We start from the raw sequence: 10,920 nt of genomic DNA, 5'->3' as shown, positions 1-10,920 counted from the left end.
GGCTGGACCTCAACTTACATCCAGAATTCTGTGATATGGGGCAAGTGTGCTTCTAACTGAGCCACAGCTGACATTATCACTAGCTTCACGGTTCTTAACTTCCTGCAACTTTGATCTGGTGAACAAAATGTGAAGCTCAAACAATAGGAACCGCTTGTCAATGTGCCATTTTTATAGTATTACTGAAAGATCTACAATGGCATTACTCTCAGGGAGCCATACAATATAGTGGTTTATTGTTAAATTACATTCTCCAATATAATCCGAGACTGTAATCCGATAAAGTAGAGGTGAGAGCACTTAATATAGAAAAGTAATGCAGTGTACTAACATGTTTACAACCAGAGGAACATTATAGCAAGACATGCAGACTACCTGTGTGGCCCCATCTAAACTTAACTGCCCATCTTAATCCAACTTTCTAGCACCTGGCACATAGCCTTGCAGGTTACAGCACTTCACATGCAGATCCAGGTGCCTTTTCAATGAGTGAAGGCCTTCTGACTCTGCCACTAAATAGGGCAGTGAATCTCTTGTGTTTTCGAGGCGGCAAGAGGTGTAGGCTGTGGCAGCACAGCAGTGTGGGCCATGTGATGGAGTGTTAAATCCTGAAAGGCTGCAGGGAAGGAGGGTGGTGGTGGAGAAGGATTGGGTTCTGGCTGCAGGAGATTATGTCAAGACCCAAAGGCAGAGGGTTTATTGAGTCATAGTGGCAAGCGGGTGGGGTGTGATGATGTGAGAACGGGGTTCGGGGGGGGGTTCTGGCAACATGGGAGGCTATGTCTTCAAGACCTGGGGTAGATGGGTGGAGGGAGGAAGGATATTGGGCCTCAGGGCAGGTGAAGATGTCAAGGCCTGGAGAAAGGAGAGATGGTTGGTTGTTCCAAGGTGTTGTGGAGAGACGGGAACTGTATAAGTGGCTGCGGGTGGTTTAGTTGCGTGTGTGTGTGTGGGGTAATTTGGAGGCTCTTTCCTGGGCATTTCCTTCAATGTTTGCTATGACTGGGTGTCCTGCACTGTCCCACAGCACAAATGCCATCTGTGCTACAGAAATGACTATATAGCCATTGAAAAACCTGGGCCCATGTATCTCCAGCTCCTGTCAATTGACTGTGCAACTGTTTGTAATGTGCAGGTGGATAATGGTGTCTCTTTTTTCCACTGGGATCATAGATTCCATTCTGATAAAGATGCTGCCAGCTTGCTGAATTCTTCATCGATTGATTCAAATTGCACATGCACCAATCAGGTGAAAATGGGGCACAGGGACTTGCATATAAATGTTCTTTTGCCAAAAATGTGATAGCAAGTGAATGGTGATAGACCATCTGCACTAGCTGTACCACTTCTTTTATACTCTAGTATTTCTATAGAACAGCTCATGTTGAGTCAGAACTTGTGGTACTGTAATAGTGGTGTGAGGAGATGCTAGGAGATCATGGTTCTGCTCAAGTACAACAAGTATTTTAATTGCTTTTTAGAAAATAAATGGGCAATTTGCAAATACGCAGTCCATGAGGGATAAATAAATCTGTTTTATAAACAGTAAGTATTGTACTGTGGGAATCACTTACAGAGGTGTAGTTGTTAACCTTCTTCAGCTAGCACAGTGATAGGTCTGAATAATATTAACTCAAATCCCAGATATTGCAGAGTTAAAGTTCTCAAGTTAATAAAAATACAGAAATGACACACACGATTTCTGAACAATTTTCCCGGTGCTTTTGTAACAGCTGGCAAGTTGGGTTATGCTTGCAGACTGAACAAAGATGTTTCATAAACCATCTGTGTTTGGTGTCTGTCTTGTCAAGGAGACTGCAATACTAAATAATGTGGCTGAAAGAAGTACAAATAGCTTGCTGTTTCATCCAAATGGAATATTTCGGGCCCCAGAGGGAGAAGGTAAAAGGGCAGCTGTTTTACCTGCACCTGCCTGGAAAGGCTGTTGGCATGATTGGGAAGTGGACCAGAGAGTTGTAGGGGAACATTCTCTTCAGAATGCTTTAAGAGCAGGAATTGTGAAGATGTGTTTGCAAGAAAACAATCCACTGAACATGGAGGCTGGTGGACTAGGAGGTGAAGACAAAGGGAGCCCTATCATAGATCTGCGTGGGAGGGGAAGTGTTGAGAGTGGAAGTGCAGGAAATGGAACAGTCATGACCACTGTTAGTCTCAGTGAAAGGGACACCTTGGTTGAAGAAAAAGGAATGTAATGGAAGCAAGTGAAGTCCCTCAAGTCCTGAAGATCTTGAACCCAGAGATTCTAGCACAGAGGTACAGATGTACCACTGTACCATTATGATTGAACAATGATAGCACTATCTGGCAGCAATGCCAATGCATTCAGCATTCATGCTCATCAAATTTCTCCTGTAGGCTCCTCGAACAAAATATGAGCACCCTTCAGTAAAGCTGGTCTCTGACCTTGCCCTCTGGTGAATTGGCAGATATACTCTGCTTTCCTCCTGGCCTGACTGCTGCCTAATCATACCCAGTTTCTTTACCACATGTCAATAGTGACCCTATGCAACCCTTTACAATTTATGTGACACCAGTATCTGAGCTGGTAGCTGAGTGTGCCAGGTAAAGTCATGCGCTGTCCATGGCTGAGCAGGTGGCTGTTCTTGGCTATCAGAAGGGAAAGGCTGGTGTGAGAGAAGCAGATGAGTTGGAAAACAAAAGGTCATACCATCTGCAGATTTCCAGAGAGCAGGATGAAATGGGAGTTGAGAAGTTGTATACTGTCATCTAAAATACTCCAGGTGATGCTGGAAACAATGGATTCTGTTACTGCTGAAGGCATAACATGGAGTACCATCTCTCTGTCAGGGCTCAGCGGTTGTAGGTTTACATATTCCCTGCTGTTTCTGCTGCATTTCTTTGTTTCATGGCACTTTGTTCAGCAAGACAGAGAACCACTGAACGTTTGTAGCACAGAAAGAGATCACTTTATGTCTGCACTGGCAGCGGATTTGTTCTGCTTGAATCATGTATCTGCTCTGGATGTATCATTGGAGGATTGTGGAGGTGGTGGGCGTGAGACTGGCATTGGTAGGTATGGCAGCTGATGGATGAGCGCTGGGGATGTTATTCATCAAGCAGTGGAGGTTGAGGGCGTTGGAGGTAGGAGGGATCATTTAAAGATAGCTCCCTGATCTTGACCACCTGCATCAGCTCATTGAAACTTGTTGCGTTATTGTTGACAGGTCCTTGGCACCAGACCCTGGAAACGACCTGTCCCTGCAATTTGCTCTCATTCCCTTTGGAAGTAGTTCCTTGAAGGCTTCCTCACAGTCCTTCCTCCTGCATCATGGCCTCTTCCCTCCCAGTGCGCTGCAGTTCTAAAAGCCCCGGTATAGACTGTGGACTGGGTGACCTCTTCCCTGCCCTACAGCTCCATCTCCTTCATTCACAATCGCCCTTTCTCATTCCGGTCGGGTGAGCTGATCTCTCACTGAAGGCTGCAGTAAGGGGGAGGTGGGCGTGAAGTAACAGTAATAGAGCGGTGAACAGTCTGCCCGGATTGGAGTACACGTGGGGACGGGGGTGGGGGGTGAGAACGGTTAGTCCTTCGTCTGAAAACGTGTGCAGATCAATTTTCAGACTAGAGCTCTTGCACTTAGACAAATAAACGAAACATAGAGGAATGCAATTTCGTTGTTCTGTCAGTCAATTCCTAAACGTCAAATGAATGAAAGGAGATGCCTTAAAAAAAACCGTTTGTGATTGCGATTTTTAACGACGCGAACCTCTTGGAATGTATTGTGGTTTCTTCCGTTTTGTAAACCCAATGTGTACGGATCACTCCAGATCTCTTTAATTCATTTCGTTTTGCTTTGCATTTTAGCAAAGTTGCTGCTTTGATTCTTATCCCCTTGCAACGGATTGCTTTATTTTGCTGTAATCCGTGTGATGAATTCGAAGCGCGAGGTTTTTAATTAGATCGTGTCTGGGGCAGAGAGAGATAGAGGGGGTGGGGAGGAGGAGGGCAGTAACAGAGTGGTGCCGGCGACGGCCTTGTGTGTGTTCTGTTAGAGTGGAGTTGGTCACGGAATGATGTTCGGGCTGTGTATCCATCCCGTATGGACTCGGACATTGATCAGGAGGTGGCTTCACCAGGAGATGCTGCTCTGGCTATTCCTCAAGCTGCTGGCTCTGGGGACTGTAGTGGCGTTGTTCTGTGAGCTGGGCATTTACTATGCGGTGATCTTCAGATGTGACTGGCCTCCCCTTAAAGCACAAGCAGAACCGCAAGGATCCTCCGAACCAGTGCTGAAGGCTTTGTTCCTGGCTGATACACATCTCCTGGGAGCTCTGAGAGGACACTGGCTCGACAAACTGAGAAGGTAAGGCACACACACACGCAGATTGAAATCAAACGTGCCAAATATCAAAAGCTGGCCAGGGAGGAACAAAAGTTCAGACCGTGGCTTTTGAATGCCCTTTGCTGAAGTTGAGCATTCCAATGGCCAGAAATATATGTGGCTTGAATCCTCATGAACAAGCTGTAGACCAAAAACAGAAAAAGCCAGACCTGGTGAGCTTTTCCAACAAATTCTGGTTTTGTTGTATAAACACATTGATTATTGGTCACACTGTATTCCCTCACAGCACGTAGGGGATAGGTTTTCACTAGTAACATTAATGCATCCTGGTCAGAGTCTTCTTAACCAGTGCAAGATTAGGAGACCTTATTTGCAAGTTACTTACACCCAAGACTACTTGCAGCCTGATTCCTACCATCTGGTAGAGCTGGCCATATCCTTGGGCTCACCTTGTGGGTTTACCCTGGTTCAGAAAAGTGTTTGCATTGCGCCCATTTTGAGAGATACACAGGAAGTAGTCGGCACATTTTGGAATTCATTTCATTTCAAAAAAGTATTTGGTTTATTCAGAAACTGACCATAAAGGAGCACCTCTATAACATTGCTCAACTTTGCATCTGTCTCATCACATCTGGTTCAGAAACTGCCTTTAGACTCGACAGTGCCAACTGGTTGGTTGGTTCCTTAATCGATGCTGCATAAACTTGAGGTCAATCAAAACTCTGCCAATGTCCTAACTCCCAGCAAGCTCCATTCCCTTGCCATTCACGCTAATTTAAATGCTGACCTACACTGGCTCCTGATCAACAACTGTTTGATTTTGAAAAATCTCATCTTGTTTTATTAATCTATGTTAACAGTTCCACCAAACACCCCACCCTCAATCAAGGTTAATTGGGGAAAAAAGTCATACCTTGCATCACTAATGTGATTGTTGGGCGTGGACAAGGCATTGCATTTCACATTCATCAGTTCAGGGTTTAGCAGCTTTGATGTTGGCACCACCCCAGAGGGCACTGCTAAAAGATCGTTCGTGTAATGAGCTGGCAACAACACTGAGTGCTGTAGGCACCTGATGCTCCTCCACAGTGATGCCTTCACAGCTCACACAGTGTGGATCTCCGCACAGATCAGTCATTTAAATGCATTACTGATATTTCGTGACTATCCTATCACTATAAATAGCTTGCAGGAGATGTATGGGGGTAACTTATATCAGAAGCACCCTGTATCCTAGAGGAAAGCTAACATATTTTGACCAGGTACTGGATAAGATTTGAAACCCAGTTAATAGTACTTGCAGGCAAAGACCTACTTCCAGTGCTCCTGGTGTTGTACTTTGAAAAGCAACTTACATAATAAGAAATGCCTGCACTCTGCCAGTTATTTCAGATGGAAAGCCTTGCATTTATAATGTGCCTTTCACAACCTCAGGGCACAAGCACTGTACAGCTGATTAATTACTTCTGAAGTGCAGTAGCTGTCGTAACTGATAATGACCAGATTATCTGTTTTTTGTAGTGATGTTGATTGAGGGATAAATATTGGCTGGGACACCCCTGCTGTTCTGCAAAACACCACCATGGGATTTTTTACATACAGCCAAGAGAGCAGGAAGGGGTCGGTGATGCATCCCTCAGTACTGCACTGGAGAGTGTTATGGTGAGGGGTGTGAATTTTTGAACATTTAACATGATCCTGCACACAGAATCTATCAGGCCAACTTGTGTTTCCCACTGTCTTAGGGCATGCCAGCGTGCTATACTGTTGGAGCGGCTGCTTGTGAGGAAAGTTACTACCACCATCCTGTTTAAATATAGCAAACTATGGGGCCTGCTTGGTCCAGTGTACTGCAGTAAACCACTTTTAAAGAAAGAAGTATCTCCCAAATCTCCTGTAGTTAACAAGACTTATTGCATGTTAACCGCTAGTTACAGACAACGTTAGACATTGTACCAGAGACTTCACGAGATCTCACCCATGTGAGATCCTGAACTATGCTTCTGACAGGTCCATACAACATCACCATAGTGGGTGTTACTAAAAACAGTCCTCAGTATTAACCCTTTCAGACACCTACAACATGAGACCTTTGACCTCAGCTGTTTCGAGCCTGCTAACTCTCCATTTTTTTTTGCTGGTATGCAGTCAATTGTTTACCTTTTTTATTAACCTATTTTTCTAATCAACCTGTCCAGAGTTGGTGTTATACACCACTGGAGCAGGTGGGACTTGAACCGGGGCCTCTTGGCAGAGGGTTGGGTCACTACCACTGAGCCACACGAGGGCCCCTCATTTTTACATAGTGTCATAGAGATGTACAGCATGGAAACAGACCCTTCAGTCCAACTCGTCCATGCCAACGAGATATCCCAAATTAATCTCATCCCATTTGCCAGCATTTGGCCCATATCCTTCTAAACCCTTTCTATTTGTATACCCATCCAGCTGCCTTTTAAATTGTCATTGTACCGGCCTCCATCACTTCCCTTTGCAGTTCATTCCATACATGCACCACCCTCTGTGTGAAGAAGTTTCCCCTTGGGTCCCTTTTAAGTCTTTCCCCTCTCACCTTAAACCTATGCATCCAGTTTTGGACTCCGCTACCCTGGGGGAAAGACCTTGACTATTTACCCTATCCATGTCCCTCATGATATTATAAACTTGTATAAGGGACCCCCTCAGCCTCCAACACTCCAGGGAAAACAGCCCCAGCCTATTCAGCCTCTCCCTGTACCTTTAAGAAATAAACAGGCAGCATTTAAAAAAAAATCCTACAATGTAGCATATCCTGATTTCAAAACTGTAATAGTTATGTCATGATCAAGAACAAAATTTACAGCAGCCTCACCACGCCAGTGACCTGGGTTCAACTCCACCCTCAGGTGACTGTCAGTGTGGAGTTTGCACATTCTCCCGTGTCTGCGTGGATTTCCTCCCACAGTCCAAAAATATGGACATCAGGTAGATTGGCCATGCTAAATTGCCCATAGTGTTCAGGGATGTACAGGTTAGGTAGATTAGCCATGGAAACTCAGGGTTACAGTGATAAGGTAGAAGTGTAAGTTTGGGTGGGATGTTCTTCAGAGGGCCAGGGTGGACTCGATGGGCTGAATGGCCTGCTTCCACATTGTTGGGGTTCTATCTATTCAATGAACATTTACTAGTGTGCTCTTAGCATTGCAGCAAATTGTCAATATGAGTTCTGATCACAATGTAATCATGCCAGGTGGAAAATTAAACAAATGTTGTCCAACACAAAAATGCAGGAGGTGATGAAATGCAAACAGCAAACATACCAGCATTTGGAAAATCAAAAGTAAGACTAATATTTTCGTGTAAACCTTCTCCTCAGAATTTCCTGTAAATTCACAGTTGGTTTTTCTGTTCACATCCAGTCATGCAAGTTAAGCAATTTTGACTCAACACTAAAACTGCTACAAAACATCAAAGCAACTGTTGAAATCACATGGTCAAAACTCGAAGTGAATCTGCAGCCTAAAGATCAGTCATTTGTGAAATATATAAAAAGACTAAATAAAATTGGTATCATGCAAAAAGGAAATTCAGTAATTACCCTTGCCTTTTAATAGCAGTGGTAATCTCAAGATTAATCCTATTTAAATATTGTACTCAGGAGAGAATTAAGTTGAATTCCTTGCTGGTAGAGTTGAATTTCTGAGAGGTTCTGGAGTGGCAATAGGCTCTAAGTTTTCCTTCAATTCATCAGTCCCAATTAACATCCCCTATTCTGCACATCGCAGAGCACTTAAAGAGCTTGACCTACTTTAAGGTTCAGTGGCTGCTGTTATGTAGGGATGTGAAGAGAAGTTACAACTTTGTAACATTTCTTGCACGATGCTGCAAGCAATAATGCTGGAAACTTGTGCTGTTCATCTCCAGGGAATGGCAAATGGAGCGTGCTTTTCAGACTGCCTCGTGGTTTTTTGAACCAGATGTTGTGTTCGTTCTTGGTGACCTGTTCGACGAGGGGAAATGGAGCTCACCAGAGGTACTGTGTTCTGGGTCATACCGGCATTTACTTTTCATTAAATGCCTGAGATATGCACAAAAAGAAATGTTTTTATCAAACCATGGTGCACTGAAAGCAATACAAGTCAGTATATGCTTCTGTGGAATGTTATGCTGAGAATAACAACCTGTTTACAGCGTGCCCCCCTCCTTACTGGTGCTGTCAGCAGGGCGTGTACCTTTTGTGGCTTGAGAGAAACGTTGGCCCCATGCTGATACTCTGTTTAGTAAAACGGCGTGAATACCCTGTTAACAAATCATTAAATAAAAACCAAAAGACCTGCGAATGCTGTAAATCTGAAACAAAATCAGAGATGGCTGGAAAAGCTCAGCACATCTGGCAGTATCTGTGGAGAGAAATCAGAGTTAATGTTTCCAGCCGTGTGACCCTTCCTCAGAACTAAGTTTGAGTTCTGAGGAAGGGTCACTGGACCCGAAAGGTTAACTCTGCTTTCTCTCCTCAGATACTGCCAGACCTGCTGAGCTTTTCCAGCAATGTCTGTTTTTGTAACAAATCATTGTATCATCTCTTTTAGAGTGTTAGGTCATACATTGTATGACCTTCAGTCCAACTTGTCCATGCCAACCAGACATCCTAAATTAATCTAGTCCCATTTGCCAGCATTTGGCCCATTTCCCTCCAAACCTATTCATGTACCCATCCAGATGCCTTTTAAATGTTGTAATTGTACCAGCCTCCACCACTTCCTCAGGCAGCTCATTCCATACATGCATCACCGCCTGTGTGAAAAGGTTGCCCCTGATGTCCCTTTTATATCTTTCCCCTCTCAACCTTAAACCTATGCACTCTAGTTTTGGATTCCCCTACCCCGGGGAAAAGACCTTGGCCATTCAGCCTATCCATGCCCCTCTCCTCAGAGGGAGGTACCTGGTATCTGACACATGCCCTCCGTTGCATACAGTTGTGTTAAAAATTTGGTACTCTTAGCTATGGTGTGACCCAAGTATTTTAATTCACTGTAATGCTTTATCACATTCTTTACACACTTCTTCAGTGTCTTCTGTCATTCAAGTCAACAATCTTATCTTCCCTGAGAGACTAGACCTTATCTTGGTTTATATCGATGTTATTAAGCAGGTTAAGAGAGGATTAGCAGGAACAGGCTCCAGGTAAGGTACAGGGCTGGATGAACACAGCAGGCCAAGCAGCATCATAGGAGCAGAGAGGCTGACGTTTCGGGCCTAGACCCTTCATCAGAAAAGGGGGAGGGGAAGGGGGTTCTGAAATAAATAGGGAGAGAGTGGGAGGCGGATAGAAGATGGATAGAGGAGAGGATAGGTGGAGAGGAAACAAACAGTTCGAAGAGGCGGGGATAGAGCCAGTAAAGGTGAGTGTAGGTGGGGAGTTAGGGAGGGGATAGGTCAGTCCAGGGAGGACAGACAGGTCAAGGGGGCGGGATGAGGTTAGTCGGTAGGAGATGGAGGTGCGGCTTGAGGTGGGAGGAGGGGATAGGTGGGAGGAAGAACAGGTTAGGGAGGCAGGGACGAGCTGGACTGGTTTTGGGATGCGGTAGGGGGAGGGGAGATTTTGAAACTTGTGAAATCCACATTGATACCATTGGGCTGCAGGGTTCCCAAGCGGAATATGAGTTGCTGTTCCCAACACCTCATCTTTACCATGGACGTCCAGTCCCTCTACACCTGCATTCCCCATGCAGATGGCCTTAAGGCCCTCCGCTTCTTCCTGTCCCGCAGGCCCGACCAGTCCCCCTCCACTGACACCCTCATCCGCTTAGCAGAACTCGTCCTCACCCTCAACAACTTCTCTTTCAATTCCTCCCACTTCCTACAGACAAAGGGGGTGGCCATGGGTACCCGCATGGGCCCAAGCTACGCCTGCCTCTTTGTAGGTTACGTGGAACAATCCCTCTTCCGTACCTACACTGGCCCTAAACCCCACCTCTTCCTCCGTTACATTGATGACTGTATCGGCGCCGCCTCGTGCTCCCACGAGGAGCTCGAACAGTTCATCCACTTCACTAACACCTTCCACCCCAACCTTAAGTTTACCTGGACCATCTCTAACACCTCTCTCCCCTTCCTGGACCTCTCGATCTCCATATCGGGCAACCACCTAGAAACCGATATTCATTTCAAGCCCACTGACTCCCACAGCTGCCGAGAATACTCCTCCTCCCACCCACCTTCCTGCAAAAATGCTATCCCCTATTCCCAATTCCTTCGCCTCCGCCGCATCTGCTCCCAGGATGAGGCATTCCACTCCCATACATCTCAGTTGTCCTCGTTTTTCAAGGACCGTAACTTCCCCCCCTCAGTGGTCGAGAACACCCTCAACCGTGTCTCCCACATCTCCCGCACCTCATCCCTCACACCCCGTCCACGCAATAAGAACCAAAAAAGAATCCCCCTCGTCCTCATGTACCACCCCACCAACCTCCGGATCCAACGCATCATCCTCCGACACTTCCGCCATCTGCAATCCGACCCCACCACCAAAGACATCTTTCCCTCCCCACCCTTATCTGCTTTCCGGAGGGACCACTCTCTCCGTGACTCCCTTGTCCGCTCCACACTCCCCTCC

General features: G+C 45.7%; 1 protein-coding gene across 2 annotated transcripts in view; it reads left to right on the top strand.

Moving 5' to 3' along the window:
• The first annotated feature begins 3,783 nt into the window (after positions 1-3,783).
• The window catches only part of mppe1 (metallophosphoesterase 1), a 69,711-nt gene continuing 62,574 nt past the window's right edge, over positions 3,784-10,920 (top strand). The window contains exons 1-2 of one of the 2 annotated variants that reach the window (XM_048595903.1): positions 3,784-4,346; positions 8,229-8,337. In XM_048595903.1, the coding sequence (XP_048451860.1) occupies positions 4,054-4,346; positions 8,229-8,337 (402 nt within the window). In that variant the 5' untranslated portion in view covers positions 3,784-4,053. The remainder of the gene's footprint in view (positions 4,347-8,228; positions 8,338-10,920) is intronic. The other variant, XM_020509709.2, reaches the window with a different exon arrangement.

This window comes from Rhincodon typus, chromosome 4 (genome assembly GCF_021869965.1).
Source record: "Rhincodon typus isolate 14 chromosome 4, sRhiTyp1.1, whole genome shotgun sequence".
Lineage (NCBI taxonomy): Eukaryota > Metazoa > Chordata > Chondrichthyes > Orectolobiformes > Rhincodontidae > Rhincodon > Rhincodon typus.
This window is presented reverse-complemented; position numbering and strand designations above follow the sequence as displayed.